This window comes from Paramacrobiotus metropolitanus, unplaced genomic scaffold (genome assembly GCF_019649055.1).
Source record: "Paramacrobiotus metropolitanus isolate TYO unplaced genomic scaffold, Prichtersi_v1.0 Parri_scaffold0000064, whole genome shotgun sequence".
In the NCBI taxonomy this organism is placed as follows: Eukaryota; Metazoa; Tardigrada; class Eutardigrada; order Parachela; family Macrobiotidae; genus Paramacrobiotus; species Paramacrobiotus metropolitanus.
The window spans coordinates 793,179-809,534 of record NW_026570284.1 but is presented as its reverse complement, the minus strand read 5'-3'; the positions used below and the strand labels follow the sequence as shown (position 1 = coordinate 809,534).

Sequence of the window (16,356 nt, the reverse complement as noted above, 5' to 3'; positions counted from 1 at the left end):
GTGATAACGTGAGTAGTATGCGGTTCCAGTGTTTTGTGCACCATGTGGCGTATGAACTGAATGTGGGCTGCCGGGTGTTTGCGCGCGTGGGGACGGACACGGTGACCTTCATCTGCGCTGAAATGCACGGCGACGTCGCAGGGCGTAGTTTGCTTTGGAATGAAGGGTCCCTAACGGAAGCTTGCCAGACGTACCTCGATAAGCAACAATTTCGCAATGCCGGCAGAAATATCACCCGGAATTGTGGAACCGGCGCAACCCAGCTGGGTAAGTGAAACAGTAACTGTTAAACACATTATTATATTAATAAAATTCTAGTTAGTAGTCGAAGACAGTTTGGCTTTTTATTTCCTGTCGGAACGGCTGAAGTGTCTTCCGAGCAGCACCTATGGCAGTACTTACAGAAGCGGTACTTACTTTTGCAGGTGTGGAAGAGACCAATATCACGGATCTGCCACATGTGGTTTTGGCCTGTATTCTGTATGACCTGGATATCATTACTCGCTACTTGAGGATAAACCGGTTAGACCATTATTTTTGTTTATTAGCGCAACTAGACAGTTACACTCATCAAGTTTATAATGAGAACAAACTTAATTACAACAAAAATATCTTAATTACAAGAAATAGACCATCATAATTGGTCTGTTCCTCTATCTAAAAATACCGTTGACGTGTATTATTACTTAATTTTGTCTTTGCAGAGTCTGCGCGCTGTGGAAGGATCTCTTGCTGGAACCCATAGCGGATCAGCACATCGTCTTCGATGTCTATCCCCTTTGCTTTAGAGGATTTTTCAACGCAGACGAATCTGCCCGGTTCGCACACAAGTTGATCGCGCTGCTGAACACTTACCCTTCGCAGCATACTCGCAGCATGACGTTCACTAACGACGGAAAGCGTCATCTGCATTACAAAATTAACTTCCGACAGACTGTATGGAATAGTGCGCAGTTGCTGCAAATAAAGACCTTTCGCCTGCCAGTTATTGTCCTAAAGGACTATGCAGATGTCGCGGAGCACGAAGGACAGGTTTTTCTGGACATCACCAGGAATGCCCAGACGGGACACTATGAATGCGAACAGCTGTCGTGGTTGTTGTCCATGTGTAAGGAACTGCTGCTCGTTAACTTCACCGCGTCCATTCAGTCATGCTTTGATGCTCTAATGCGCGCTCTGTTCCATTATGAAGCTGGCAGCACGGTATGGCTAGAATCCGGAGGCGAAAGCGAGCGGCGGAAGATGCCAGCAGCGCACTTGAACGTGCTCATTCCTTTTCTGCGCTTCAGTTGCACGGAGACGCCAGCGGAACAGTGTCGACGCTTCATAGCCGCAGTCAACGATAACTGTCCGGCCGTTGGCTGTGACGTGTACGCAAGGGTCAAGAGGATGCACTGGCGCTGGGTGCAGACGTTGTACCCCGACGAATGGACTGGCATTCGCGAGTTTCTCACTCTGTGAGTGTATATACAAAAACAATTTAAATTCGGTTATAATGCGGCGATATCCTCTTGATCCAGGTTCAGCAGTGTTCGCTTTGACGGACAGCCACAGTGTTGGAATGGCGTTGACCTGAAGGAAATGGATGTGTCGCTGCTAAGTCCATTATCTCTGCACATGTTGGACAAATACTTGGCAGACTAAGGCCCATGTCAACGAAGCAACAAGATTATAGAATTTTAGTATCTTTTGCAGCGGCTGACTTATTTATAATGCATTCTTCGTCGAAGAGTTCCGTTTTTTGTTATTATTGCTGATAATGGGATATATATTAGCTGATTATGGTAATTGTTTGTTAGAGTGGCAATATTTTTTTTTGTTTTATTCTTATTGTCTTTTGTTAATTCTTGTTTCTGTAATTGTACCGTTAAGAAATGTCGAGCGTTTGTTGGTTACGAAATATGAAGGACGAAGCTGGAAGCTTAAGCATTCGCATAACGTAGAATATGAATTAATCGTTACCACAGATTGGCACAGAGCACAGAATGCTGTACTTAACTCACCGTGAGAAAAAGGGTGTTGCGTAAAATCCCCTTAAAACCCTTAAAACGTATAGCAAAAACCAACGCCTACTTGTTATCTAGTATCTACCCACGTTTGTCTTTGGTTAAGGCAGTTGCATAAAGGTCACAGGAATGATTAATGTGAGATAGATGGAAAGTGACATCAGAAAGATGAAGAGATGTCACCACACATGTATATAAACCAGTGCATCGTACACAGCACACATAAACCAGTGCGTCTCCTGTTATTTCCTGCGCGCGAATCACATCGGCTTCTAGATTGACCCAGCATCGGATCCATCGCCAGATGCGGGAATGACGGTATTATGACTCGCGCTAAAATGTAAATTTACTGTAGGTGTCGCTTGCATGCATTTATGTATGCAAGCGACAAGATCCCCCGAGTAAAACAACTTGCAAAAAAAACGTTAGCTGAACGTTAGTAGACGGCTAAAATTTACACACCTCCGTTCACCTAACAATAGTTACACGTTAAACTAACGTTTTTCCTGCAAGTTGTTTTACTCGGGTCAGTATATTGTGCTGGTATACTTTGTATGTTTTTCTGCCATTTGTTTATAAATTGCAAACAGCACTCTTGAAACTTGTTTTTTTACAACGCATTAAATCATACTTCTATCGTCATAAAAGTACGGACTGGGTATCAAAAAACAAGATTTATAACAATAGAAATATACTACATAGTATCACATAGAGCTGTTTTCTCTGTTAGCAGTGCCTGCGATCACATCCGGATGCATGGTATTGGTCAATCCTTCGCATTTCTATCGCAGCCTGTTAAGGGAGCGCTCAGTTACTACGTTATAACATTATATACATATGAACTGTGAAACATTTTGCTATAATTACAGTATATGAGCATTATCAAAGGTCAACCTTTCTGTGTGCGGACAATATCAAAATTATTGTTGTATCATCCGAATCTGGCTGCTCACTTGATTTTTAACGCTTTTGAGACTTGATAAGTTTACAGCCATAAACTGAATGTTCCATACCATAGATTGATTCTTCTTTATAGTAGCACAACATCGGTAATAAAATACGAGGTAATCCATGGTAATTTGCCTGGGCGACGTCCATGAACAATACCAGTACAGTCCAAAACAGCAAGACTACTTAAATTAATTTTCTATCGGATCAGTTACCCGATCATCCCCGATTCGCATGCTCATTCCTCATATCGCAGCATATTAAAAAACGCCCAATTACAACTAAGTAGGTAAGTCACATGATCATATACATGTCAGAAAATTTTTGTAGCGAGTTATCGAAGGTTAACACTGGCCGTACGTCACGTTCCTTGCTTTTTTCTATAGGCCGTTAAGGCAGATAGAGTGGTTTCGCGCCGGTCGAGTTCTAATCGATACATATTTAACAAAAATTATTCGCAACCTCTTGTTCTTAATTTTTTAACGAAGAAAGACAAAAGAAAACACTTTTCGTTGAGAAAAATCAAAAAGGAAAAGTACGGGAATATTCAGAAATTTGCAAGATGAAAAACTGAATTGCGCTACACCACCGGGCGGTTGTGAATGTTTCAAGCGCCGGAAGTCTTTGAATTTCCTTTATTTACAATTTTCAGATAGATTTTGTTTTGAAACAAAAATAAAGCTTGACAGAAAATTGAATTTCACAGGAATACAGGCCAGCCCTGAGGGAAACGTTTAAATGCGGCTGCATTTGTTAAACGGGTTTGCTTACCGGAAAGACAGTGAAAATAGGCGAGCGCACTGTACCTGTTCTTGTCTATATATTGTAAATGATTTCTGTTAGCGTGCACGTACTGAATTATGCAACCTATGAAAAGTTTAAAGAGTGAAAAAAACTTTCATTAATTTTGTTTCTACATTTCGGTGTTGAAAAAACAAATAATATAAATGTATCTTCGGTACCCCGATGCTTCATCTCCCGAACAAATGGACGTTGTAAACCGGAAACTTGCCAGTGCGACGGGCCAGCCGCCGGTGCATTGAACCTTCCCTTCTATCCAGGTAAAACAGCGTCAATAAAATTCACGTTGTATGGACTGTACTTACTACAAAAGTGCGCAGTCGTACGTACTCTGTACGTATAGAGTTGGTAGTGGCCACAGGCCCACACTTAGCTCATTCATTGACCGTCACACCGACAATAGCACATACAGTCCCCGCTTGGCAGTTTTAAAACACCTTCTTCCTCAAGAGTGTTAATTTTGCAACCAGGAGTGCTAATTTTGCAATCAGAATCAAGTGAGGGTAGTATTGATGAAATCCTAGCACAATGCGGGCCGATGCAGATGCTGCAGGTGCATAATGTGTGCAACAGCACGGGATCCATGATCGGTTATGTTCGGCCGTTTTAGTTTTGGCATTTGAATGCTGTACTGCTGTCAAAAAGAAAAAAGTCGCCATTTCGAGAACTGCCTTCTTTCTCATTGATTACGGATTTACTTATTCGCGTGCTGCCCTAATATTCCCAGCGTCGCGGAGAAGGATTTGTTTATTTTGATATATTATCCAGTGGAATAAGTGAATGTCCTTCTGACCATCTGGATTCGCATGCGGAAGTGACAGCTAGCATGCGTATGTTATCGCTCTGCACAGCAAGCACGTGAAGGTTAGTTCTCTCGCCCTTTTGCATGATGCGTAAAGTAGTTCTTCCGAAAAATTTGATGATCCAGAGAGTTGCTAATCTGTGTGACGGGATTCTGTTTCCTGTGCTTGAGATCTTGCGGTAAACAGTTTGTCTTCCTTATTTATGCAGTTCTTTCTGTAGTTTGCAATTTTAGCTTTTATTAAGTACTACTGCCAATTCTGCGCTTGCAAGGCTAATAATAAGTAATTTTGCATTACAAAAATTAATATTTTCTCATTTTTTTCATTTCTTGCCCCTGCAGATCTTTCCCACAATAATTAGCAGTTGTATTTTATTTTTACGTTGCGGATGAATATGTTGTGTTGAAATCTCCATTCAACCTGCACGTTAATGATGGGCAAAACATGAGAGAAATTACTGGGATTGAAAAGCCATCGCACATGATGAGACTGACGTTCCGGTGGTAAAAACACGCTATAGATGTCCACTTTAACCTTTCAAGTAATGTATGAGGAGAGCACTGATTGTTGTATTTTCATTAAAACTGTTTCAGCTGTAAATCATCTGCAACATGGATGTATCTTGGCATAAATCATACAATAGCCTCTGTGAAATCCGACTGTACTGTAACGTATTATCATCCTTTTTTGCAGGTAGTTTACATAGTAATCATTCCAGAAGCACTATGTCCGGCTTATCGCGCTATTTTCGGGAGCTGCGCTCCGATGGACGGACTGTAAATTACAGAAACACAGTGCTCGTGATGCGTGACAACGGCCAATGGTGGCTAGGAAGTGTCCAAGATATTGACGGCGACTACTTCTTCATTGACTTCGATGCCAGCACCATCCCTATCGAATGGATCCATTCTAAATTTGTATACCCGCATCGTAGGATCCGGTATCGTGGCCTTACATCATCAGTTCCTCAGATTTCCTTGCATGCAGCACTACAGGACGAACCCGGCGGACCGTTCATATTCCGACCAGCTACTGTGATTGAAGATAGAAACTCAATATACTGCATGTTCTGTGCGGTCAGCTTAAATCAGCCAAACACATCCTCTAGTTCACCGGAATGCCGGGTTGTGCCGGTCTGCCACCTGACCGAACATCTGCCGTTGCAAACTGACGAGGAAAGTTTCCATCGACGGCCTAACGGACTAAGCTACCGGAAGCACATCGTGTCTTTCAATCAGGCACATCTGTTGCGCCCAAGTTTCTGGTTCCCACATGCCAAGTACTCTTACTCTCTAGTGACCCGTGTAATGACCGCTGCCGGTTTAATAAGATAACCAACACGGATGAGGTTTATTTTTCGTTATAAAAAAAACCATACGGGCGCGGAGTACTATTTCGAGGTAGATTGTCGTGTGTTTGTGCGAGCGGAAATCGACACGGTCACATTCATTTGCGCCGAAGTGCATGGTGACGCAGCGGGACGCAGTTTGTTCTGGAACGAAGATAGTCTCAGAAAATCGTGCCAAAACTACCTCACCGAGCAACAGTCGCGAGGAATCGAACGAGGAAACATGATTTTGGTCCCACCGAACTCCCCACTATTCAGCTTACAACACGGTGAGTGGCAAAATATGCATCATTGCACATCATGTTAGAAAAATCGTTTCATGCAAGAAATTATTGACTCTATTGGACACTCAGCTGGAGCGCGACAGCAAATAAATGAAACATGAAGGATAGGAAGAAATAAACTTCAAATAAGGGTGTAATCAAATAAAGTGTCAGATAATTGAGTAACTACTGAAAGATGTTTCCCTGTTTTGCGCCACAAAATCGTTTCACCTGCAGCTGAATACAAAGGACAAGCTTCTGGTTCTCTCTTTCATACTTATATGCGCTTGCTTTCATACATAAAAATATGTGTATCTGTATACGTATCCAGTAGTGCTTTGTACAGTAAAACAAAATAAAGCTATGCGGCAATACTATCAAATTCACTTTTCTTTACTTGTTAATGCCGCTTCGATACTATTCGATCTAAAATTGCTATTGTATTCTACGAAGTACTCATATTGTATTACGTACCGTAAAGGACAGTCCAAAGAATAAATAAACTGCAACAATAACAACAGTGTTAAGCGTTGAATTAATATAACGGCAGATACCTACTCTATGTGTTCTGTTATACATTATCTGTGATTTTGCACCGCTTTTTTTACCGGCGCGGAGAAAATCTGAAAAACTGATGTAAATGTAATGGTACAGTATTTGAGCTTTGATTTGTCTATACTTCTGTTTAGATGCGTAAAATTATCAAGTACGATCTTCCCATCTTAACTTATGCTTTCTCTAACCAGTGCACGGTGAAAGTATAGAAAATAAGACTTCCATAATTGTTGACAACTATCTCAGTTAGTGGTCAGTCGTACATGATGCGTGGTCATCTCTGCACTTTTGCAATAAACAGATCTCTGTGCTTGATTTCTTCCACATTTCAAGAAGAATTTTGTTATGTCGCAGCGATTATTTAAGTATAACAACAATTTAAAAGTAGTAAAATTATGATCGAGAAATGTACTATAACCTGTACATAATAAGTAACAGCAGGATAAATGACGCATATCATATATACAATAATTTTAACCCTTAAATTCGTGTTTGGCGACGCCAACTTGACCATTGCCGATAAAAGTATTTTTCAAAGTTCTCCCTGTGCTTATTCTGTCTTTGAACAAAAAACGATCGTTAAGCGAACGTTTTTATAGAAGTGGAAGAAAAAGGCATCCAAGTTCTCCCGGCCGCAATACCTGGAATTATTTTCTGGACCATGGATATCATTTCTCAGTTACGGATGAGCCAGTAAGTTAACCGCAGTTGTTTGGTAAGCGTTCTAGCAAAATGATATGAACACGCTTTCAACTGGTAAAATCATCCGCACGTAAATCCTGACCATAGGGCTTCACATTTTTGAATAGCAAAAATGAACTGGTGGGTGAAATTTACGGCGGATGTTTTCTTGGAGCGGCGGAAGGTTTTTCCGGTTTAACACGTTCATGCTAGGAAACCACTTTCATAGTGCTAATGTTAACACAGTATCTCAAGTCAAGTATTTTGACTATATTGTATTCCCTGATGTCGCTGACAGGGTGTGCGCGCTTTGGCATCAGCTGATTTCGTGCGATAATGTCTCTCATCGCCACATTATTTTCATCATCCCCTCCCGATGTACCCTCGAAGACTGGGATGGCTCGATATATCGTGCTTTGCAAGATGTCATTACATACGAAATGGTAACGATGTTACAACGCGCTATTTCCGGCGAGACACAAGCGGAGGCGTTGGTCGACGAAAGAACACCAGTAGAGAGCCGCAATTTAAGCGGAGAAAATTTTGGAGCAGAAATATTGCGGCTATTGAACGTCGTACATGGGAAGGGCATTCGCCTACCGCTGCTCATTGTCAAGAATGGTTACGAGAACAAGACTTTCATGCATAATCCTTTCATGGGAATAACGTCTGTTTACGGTGATACGTTTGAATGCGCCCGTTTGTCATTGTGGTTCGGAATGTGTAAAACGCTCATTCTGATTAACTACCGCGCTTCCGATGGCCGGTACCGGTAGCAGTTCTCTATTCCTGAAGCTCTTCTACAACGCCGGCAGATCCTGGCCGAAAATAGAGAAGACGATCATGTGGGAATCAAATGAAGGCCAACTGGATGTAATGATTCCGTTCCTGCGCTTCCGCGACACAGAGACAGCAACAGAGAAGTGGCATCGCTTCATAGCCGCTGTTAGCGACAGTTGCCCGGCCGTTACACAACAAGTACTGGAAAAGGTCACCGCTATTCATGCGCGCTGGGTGCAGGTGTTGGCATACCCTAAACAGTGGGCGGGGATTCGCAGCTTCTTCCATATGTGAGTATGGTAACTGCCAACCGCTATTTCGGGACTTCAGATAAGTGTTTTGATATAAATATAAATTAGTGGTACTTGGGATTTAGGTTTAACGGTGTCGATCCAAACGGCAATCCGCAGCGCTGGGATAATGTCGACATGCGACAGCTAGATTTATCAAGCATGAATAAGCTAACTTTCGCCGCGCTTGATTTGTACTACAAAGACTGAAGCATTCCGTCACGTATAACAGCCTGTTAATGGATGTCAGATTTTGTTAAGAATTGCTAGAATCTCGGGCTGTTTTTTGGCAGTGGTTTCAGGTTAGCTGACTTTGTTATGCCTACTGCAGGGCAAATATAGTACGTATTTAGTTCATCATTATTACAACGAAGACTGATGAACGTTTGACTTTATTCAACCAGCGTTATTATCACGAGTAAATGTCTGCAGCGTTCTCCGATCACATACGGTTAGAAAGACCTGTGAATGGGTTAACAATGTCAATATCACTGAGGACTTTAATTACTCTATAACAAATATTGTAGTTATCGTAACGCAGTTGATTTATAATTAATATGTGACAACATTCCGTCGATTTGGCTTTCGCTTTTATAATTGTTATATTCTGCTTTTTAATTTAAGCACTGACACGATACGTACAGTAATTATACTTATAACAACTGGTAGCATAACGTTTTCATATTATGGCCATGGTACTTATTAAAATTTGGCAGCGTATAACATTATGACCAAATATTGATGATCTATAATGTGGTTTGTTTTTTGTTGTTTCGTGACCTTTTCGTTTAAACGTAGATAAAATTGCAGGGCGAAAATGTGGGAAAGTACGCAAATTACAGTATATTTCATTATAAATTTTCGACTTCAGCACTGCGTATTAGTTTGCCACTGCATTTCTAGATGGACGTTTAAAAGATTTTAACTGGCGAAATCAAATGGATCACAAAGGTATGAGACCAATATCGGGATAACTGGAAGGAAATGGAGGATCCGTTTGTTTACACAGAACCGGCTGTACACTGCCAGCCCGAGTAGCTCCAGTTCAGTGAATTCACCTCGAGAGCGGACGAACACTGCCACACCGATACCAAACCACGAGGACGTCAGTTTCTCACCGGAATTCGCTTATAGCAGTCTGACCTATCGCGATTTCTTTCCGCATATGCTGGAGGTAGGCATTTTGTTTAGTAGTCACACGTATGAGGCATTCGGGATTCTCTTGGCACAGGCCAGTGAATGGCTGTCGTCACGCTGGGAATTTGAGAATCTCAATATTGAGTGCTTGGACATTTTGGCGCAGCATAACACAAAAACCGTGGATCCAACTAACGGTCGAATGCACAGGGTAAAATGTGACCTTTGAAAAATAGATCAATTAGTAGAACTGTAAAATTCAGTAATTATATTTCCAAGATGTGTTAGTGAATATATTATTTTGTCTTTTGTGAACAATGTTTTTGTTTTTTTAAGCACACACACTATCAAAGACTGTTACTTTACTGCACTATACCGCACTTTGTCATTATAAAATGCCAGCAAATGACCGTTTATTGCTTTTCTACACAGCTTCCTACTTTGAAACCATGAAAGATTGGACGGAATTCGTGCGTGGCCTTAGAATGTGCTTAATACCGGCGCTGAGTCGTAATAGCCAGATGAAATCCCACTACCTGCGCTACTTTAATGTGGTCCCGGAATGCACTCATGCCGGTAAATTGTTAGTACTGAACACTCCCATCCTGGCTGTGCAGACAACTCCCACTCCCACTAAAATTCCATTCAAATGGTTCGTACCAGATTATGATTTTGTGCCGCTCCATTATATACGGAAAGCGCTGTACGTGGTTTTTCCCTTTTATATGGCAATATTGCTTGAGACCGGCATCGTACTACATATAAGTACCCGGGTAGTGTTTCTTTGCAGAAGCCGTTGATTCCAACCGCACTTGCTTCTCTTCATGGCCAAAAGCAAAAAATTTGCCTGTATTTTTTATGAGTGTTTTATTTGGACTTTGGTGAGGAGATTCCCGGGATGAGGGTGGAACGCATGGAGGAAGTTGGTGAGTCAACAAATTAGTGTCACACTGCAGATTGAAACAATCGCTTTACTAGTACTTACCGACGCAAGACAGTTTTTGTCAACTCAGTCCTCGATGTTGTATTATATTTTGGCTAACTTTATAAACAATGCAATAAGCCGTAATAATAAATCTGTGTACGATATAATATTAGAACGATCGATGTTGAAATGCACCGGATATTGTATTTTTTTCTAATGACAAACCGGAAATTTTTGTTTTTCGTGATTTTCCGGTAATACTCAAAAATAACGTCATAGAGGTGCAGCATTTCCCAACGATTTAAAAATTATTTTGAGAGTTTTCTTGAAATGAAAACCTTGTAGCATAAATGTTTTGCCCATTTTCGAGACTTTGTGACACCTTAGAACGTAGAGGCAGGCATTATCATAACGGTAACATTGCCCTTTTTATCGCATCATGCTGTATTGCTGTATCTTCGATATCTGCAAGCACCCATATAGATATACGTAATGCGTATACCTACACAACTGTCATCGATGCTTTCATGCACGGAATCACTTATAAATTTCTCGATTCCAGATAACAAAATTTATTTAGCAACCCATTTCAATGATATTACTGTATAACGAAATAATTCTGAGTAATTCCGTACTTTTGCAGGCATTGCCCACTTTGTTCCACAAATAATGCGACAGCAGGTAACATCCCGACAGCACAAACTGAGCCGCTGTCACTCAGTTCTGACCCTGGCCGGTTATTGGTTCGTAAGGTTAGCACACGTTGCTAGTACATATTTCGCTACGAAATTATGCTGATGACCTTTGAAAAACCATCACAAATTCATATTATAGTGCACGTCAAAGTACGTAATCATATCTTTTCGATAAGAAATTATTACGGCCGAAGACCTTACAAAAAAATATATCATTACAGATGGTACACGTTGAAGTGCGCTGTTCTATTTCGTTACGGAACTCTCCTGATGACCTTTTGGAAATCATTACAGATACCAAGAGGACGAACATCCCGGTCTGCGTATCGTCAACATTCAGACGGTGGTCCTGCACGTTAACGACAATAAAAACATAGTCACACAGACCACCTTCTACATGTCATCGGGGGATGGGGAGCGGTTCCTGTACGAATTTACTGCGCTTCATCCGCCTGATCTATATATATACGCCCGCCAGACCCACCTCGTCTCCGCGGAGATGCCGACCTTCCCGTGCGTGTTCCTCAAGATGTTAGTCCCACCCCCCGGGCTCCGGTGACACCACCCACTACGGGAAACGCCAGCCGAAATTCAACAACCTCCAGGATCTGGTCGGCAAAGTCCAGGAATGGATCTTCGCCGACCACTCGCCCATCATCGGCATCGAGACGCACGGCTACAGCTCGTACGTCGGCGACGAGATCATCATCACCGCCGAGAGCCGGTATCTGTACGATCAGGGTCATCAGGATAAATTCTGGGTCCAGTCGGTGCGGGTGTACTATGAAGGGGACTATGTGGAATCGTCGCAGGAACTGCCGTCTCCGGGACGGTTGCGCGATCGCCGCGGAAGCTCCGTGCGTAATAAGCAGCCGCTGGAGGCGCGCAGCTCCACCGGCGTCCCCAGTTGGCCACCCCTGGCAGCCACGAGCACCTCCCACATGCTCAATCCCGAGGTGCGCACCAACGGCCGCAGCGCCTCGGCCGATCCGTCACCGCGGTCGCCGCGCCGGCGCAGTAGTCACAGTAATCGCGCCGAGGATGTGAATCGCGACAGGGATCCCAGTGATAATCTCCCCCGGGACAGCTTAGGCCGGGAAACGCCCAAGAGCGATAAAGATTGCAGTGTTATGTAATACTTATGTGTGTCGTATTCTGGCAGCTCCCTGCATCCGTATACTATGTCGGATTTCCATAATTGTACATTCACTGTACCTTCGGCTTTGTAGATTCGTGGATAAATTTTTCTTTTTGACACATTTCAAGCCGTGCCTACCCCCTCGGTCTATTCACCCGTTCTATACTTATTCTTGCATTCTGGTATTACGTCTTTATCCTCCTGTATGGATAGTAATATTCAAGGTGCAGTTGTATAGCTTTGGGTAGCATTAAATAAAATTGTCTAGGCGAAACGCAATCGACAAACTCACAATTCTCCTTTCCATATTTGTAAAAAGATCAAGTTTCTTGTATATGTTAATTAAGTGCTCTGCCGCCGCATTTTCACCTGTTAATATAACAGATATAGCGTCCTGCGGATCGACCGCACTGGAATTACATTACTGTGCAGAGTACACTATAACGCATTTTGCAGAATTCAATAATGAATTCAGAATTAAAATTTTCCCACTACATGCATCAGTTAAACAAAACCAAAACTTCCTTTGGGCAATTCTCACCCAAGAATGGGCATCGGGCACAGGAAACCTATCATCACAATGCAGCCGCCCTACCAGGTAGTTCCATTTCCACTACAGTCCGTGGTATTTCCATTTCCAACGATGCTGCCAGTGTGCGTTGCAGCCTCCCCGGGAGCCGGATGCACACTCTTGCGACATCACATTTTCCACGGCTCCACGTGCTGTCAAAGTTAAAATCCATTTGCAGGCTTTGCGCCACTGTTATCCTGCGTGTTTCAGCTTTCTCCCTCTTCATTCTTCCCGGTCCACGAAGGTCCCGTACTACAAGTTGAGTTTCCGTCACATTGCTCTTATTGGATCATTTTGCAGTTGTAATTCACGGGACATGGACCGTAATCCGTCTGGCTCACGCGCAGAATCCACAGTTTATCCATGGGCAGTCGACTATCATCCTCGTGATGATGGTCGGTCTGCAGTTCGTCCTCGGGACAAGCGCAAAACCCTGCCCTTCATGCAGCCCGTCCTGCAGCTCATCCGTATCAGGATGTACTGAACGATGGTACCAAACGTCAGACGAAAGCAAGATCCAAACGAAAATCTGTCGCCAGTGATGATGATGATTCAAAGTACGGCGCGAAAGCTGCGAAGCGAAAACACACGGCAGAAACATCGGCGAAACCAACGAGCTTCTTCCGGAAATTATTACAGCCTGTGGATCAAGCATCCGGGAAAACGCATCCTGCTTCGACGATTACGAAACCATCGCGGCCTGCGAAGAATTCTGTCAATCGGAACCCAGATAATCTGCTTAATGGAAAGAGTGTGCAATCGCATTACGCGCGCGTCTCGCATCATGCATCAAAAAGATCCACCGTCAGTGTTTTATCGGAGAGCACGGAATCTTTGCCAGCGACTTCCAGCGCGATGCATGTCGATACCGATTCCGGAGACGAAACAGATACTGAAACGGAGGAATTGTCCTCACAGGAACCCTCCATACCGAATCGTCCAGCGCAGAAAAACGGCACGGTGGGTTTTAAGCTCCCTCGATTGACCAGTTCACTGGAGAAAGATGTGTTGGGTGGAATATTTTCTCAATGGGAGCAGGAGGCAGCTGGACATGTGAAAGAAAAGGATGCAGTAAAAAATCCCAGTGATGGACTCCAGGTTCATATGAACGGTATTCCACCAGGTATTGCTGCTTTTGCGTAATTTGCCTTTATGCACAAGCGTTAGTGAAAAAATTCCTGATTTTGGATAAATTATCACGTGATTTTGTTGGCACAATTTTTTTAGAGTATTTTCCTCCTCTTGAAAATTTAAGCCGTTAGAGTCGGTTAGACAGTTAATATTATTTCCACGATTCTATCCGTGATAAAAATCATAAAATCAATGAGTTGACACAAGTACTTGTAGAAGCGAAGCGACGTAGTACGATGGAAATTGGAAGCAGCATGTTCGTTAACAAATACACTACAATGTCAGTCTTCATAACAGCTGAATTTCAGTTAAAACTTAAAATCGAGAGTGAAATATCACTTTTTCTTCGTGTGCATTGGGAAATAATTTGGAATGACTACATTTACGTACTATGTAACTTCGTTGTTCGTACTGTAGAATCGAGGCATGGATCTTATGTTGGCAATAAATTCGTAGGCCTGTTGTCGCTGACATTAGTGTTATGCAGTTTTGTACTGCAAGTAACGATAAATAACGAAATAACATGGTTATGGTTATGAGTAGCCTCATTCCATAAATTTGTCTTCTGAGAGAAACTCCGGCTTCTCGAGTATTTTTCATTTGTTGACGAGAATTTTGCTTTTATTTTTAACAGTGAAACCAGGAATTCCCGTGGACAATAAAGCTGGTGATGCTGCACCCCGTCCCAAGAATTCTGTACCCGTTGCGCCGGCATCCGCGCAACCTGCTGGAATACTGCGGAATTCTTCTTCGTCCGCATTCTTATGTTTGGATACAATTATGGCTTCTCTACCAGGTGGGAATCGCCTTACGGAAAAAGATTCCATTGAAATTTAACCAGGTTGTCCTATCGCAGATAATGCTGGTGCTTGGAGCATTAGTTCTTACGACAAAATGCGGGAGAAGGGAGTTTATCTGCAAACGCGAGATTCGCGAGAAGTAAGTCTTTTTCGATGCTTGTTGTTCTAATTATTTTAAGTGTCGTTCCAATATGTTGATTATTAATGGCTTTGCTTGATTTGTGTATTAGAGACCGAAAATCTGCTGTCGTTGCGGCGAGCGAACATCTTCCAAGCACCACCGGTGTCCGCAGATCGTCTGCGGGGTATGCCACAGTTATGATCATTGGCAACATGCCTGCCCATTCCAGACGACGGTATCAACTCTAACCTGCAAGCGCTGTCAGTCTGTGGGGCATCTGGACATTGTCTGCACCGACACTTGGCGCCAGTATCACACTACGGTAAACATGAATGGTGAAATGCGGTTTCCGGTGAAACGACGTTCAGTTATGACATATTTCAGATTACACCGAATTGTGGTTTCATCATGTCAACAACTAAAAAGAAAACTCTTCACTGCTGTAATTGCGCGGTTCCTGGACATTTATACCATGTAAGTATTTTGTTATAGCGGTGTAGTTGAACTGAACCACTGCCGAAATTCCTGTAGCGTTGATTTTATGTCGACAAATTTTTGGTTGTTTTTTCTAGTTTGTCGTTGTATTGTAGGAGTGTCGCCGTAAAAGATACAACAAGTACGCCGTTTCCTCGCCAAATGTGTTCGTGAAGCGCTACGATGCTGGGGAAAATTCTAAGAAACGCCATCCGCCACGGGATGTGGAATCACCTATGGAGAAGTTTAGCCGCATGGTTTGTGATATGATGAGTGAGGAGGATTCGGAACTCATGAGCGCTACGTATGATCACAAAAAGTCTTCCCGAAAACGCATGCGAGGAGGAAGTTCGCTGTTATCCAGCCCAAACAAACGCAAACGAAAAGGACATCGATAAAGGGGAAAGTTTTCTCTTCTCAGTTTTCGGTGAACTTCGATTGAATCGGATGCATGTGGAGACTGTAGCCGAAGCGATGACCGCCGTGCTTTCGCATTGGAATTTGTCCCGATCGGTGATTTTTGAGCTAGCTCGATTTATGACAGAATTTTTTAGTGCTGGTGTTGCTTGCGACCAATCGCGAACGTGTTGGAGGTGTGTTTAATTTTTGTTTTAATTTTTATGAGCTTTCGTGCTATATAGTCGTGGTAAAGACGACGACGCTTGGTATTAAGGAATTTTCTTAATGGATTGTCGGATATCGGCTGTGCTGTGTTCAGTTTTGCGCTTCCGTTTGCTAACGTTTTCTTTTTGATTGTATTTGGAGATTGGTTCTTTTCGTACTGAGTTACTAACATTGCCTAAAGATTAGGAGGATGCTGTATAATATTTTTCTCAAGGCTCAAGGAGGTATAAAAGGTCACCCGGTAAGTATAAACCGTCGACTGCCG

The 16,356-nt window shown here is 42.8% G+C and overlaps 2 protein-coding genes and 1 pseudogene across 2 annotated transcripts; all 3 read left to right on the top strand.

The window, feature by feature from the left end:
* Window positions 1–17: 17 nt before the first annotated feature.
* Window positions 18–1,990, top strand: LOC129593841 (uncharacterized). The gene is made up of 5 exons (XM_055490317.1): window positions 18–267; window positions 426–522; window positions 705–1,108; window positions 1,193–1,457; window positions 1,521–1,990. The coding sequence occupies exons 1-5, from the start codon at window positions 18–20 to the stop codon at window positions 1,642–1,644; spliced, it is 1,140 nt and encodes a 379-aa protein (XP_055346292.1). The 3' UTR covers window positions 1,645–1,990.
* A 2,199-nt stretch (window positions 1,991–4,189) lies between these two features.
* LOC129593905 (uncharacterized) lies at window positions 4,190–12,487 on the top strand (annotated as a pseudogene).
* A 634-nt stretch (window positions 12,488–13,121) lies between these two features.
* LOC129593883 (zinc finger CCHC domain-containing protein 7-like) lies at window positions 13,122–16,237 on the top strand. The gene is made up of 6 exons (XM_055490376.1): window positions 13,122–14,064; window positions 14,707–14,868; window positions 14,929–15,011; window positions 15,103–15,315; window positions 15,378–15,467; window positions 15,584–16,237. Exons 1-6 carry the CDS (start codon window positions 13,797–13,799, stop codon window positions 15,863–15,865), a joined length of 1,098 nt encoding a protein of 365 aa, XP_055346351.1. The 5' UTR covers window positions 13,122–13,796; the 3' UTR covers window positions 15,866–16,237.
* The last annotated feature ends 119 nt before the right edge of the window (window positions 16,238–16,356 follow it).

What these genes read in the sequence shown, in the direction of transcription:
- LOC129593841 (XM_055490317.1), top strand. Translation starts at nt 18, where the DNA reads ATGCGGTTCCAGTGTTTTGTGCACCATGTGGCGTATGAACTGAATGTG. An exon ending in GTCGTGGTTGTTGTCCATGT is followed by an intron (nt 1,109 to 1,192) that starts GTAAGGAACTGC and finishes TCCATTATGAAG; the next exon opens with CTGGCAGCACGGTATGGCTA. An exon ending in ATTCGCGAGTTTCTCACTCT is followed by an intron (nt 1,458 to 1,520) that starts GTGAGTGTATAT and finishes CTCTTGATCCAG; the next exon opens with GTTCAGCAGTGTTCGCTTTG.
- LOC129593883 (XM_055490376.1), top strand. Translation starts at nt 13,797, where the DNA reads ATGCATGTCGATACCGATTCCGGAGACGAAACAGATACTGAAACGGAG. An exon ending in GGCGCCAGTATCACACTACG is followed by an intron (nt 15,316 to 15,377) that starts GTAAACATGAAT and finishes GACATATTTCAG; the next exon opens with ATTACACCGAATTGTGGTTT. An exon ending in TTCCTGGACATTTATACCAT is followed by an intron (nt 15,468 to 15,583) that starts GTAAGTATTTTG and finishes GTTGTATTGTAG; the next exon opens with GAGTGTCGCCGTAAAAGATA.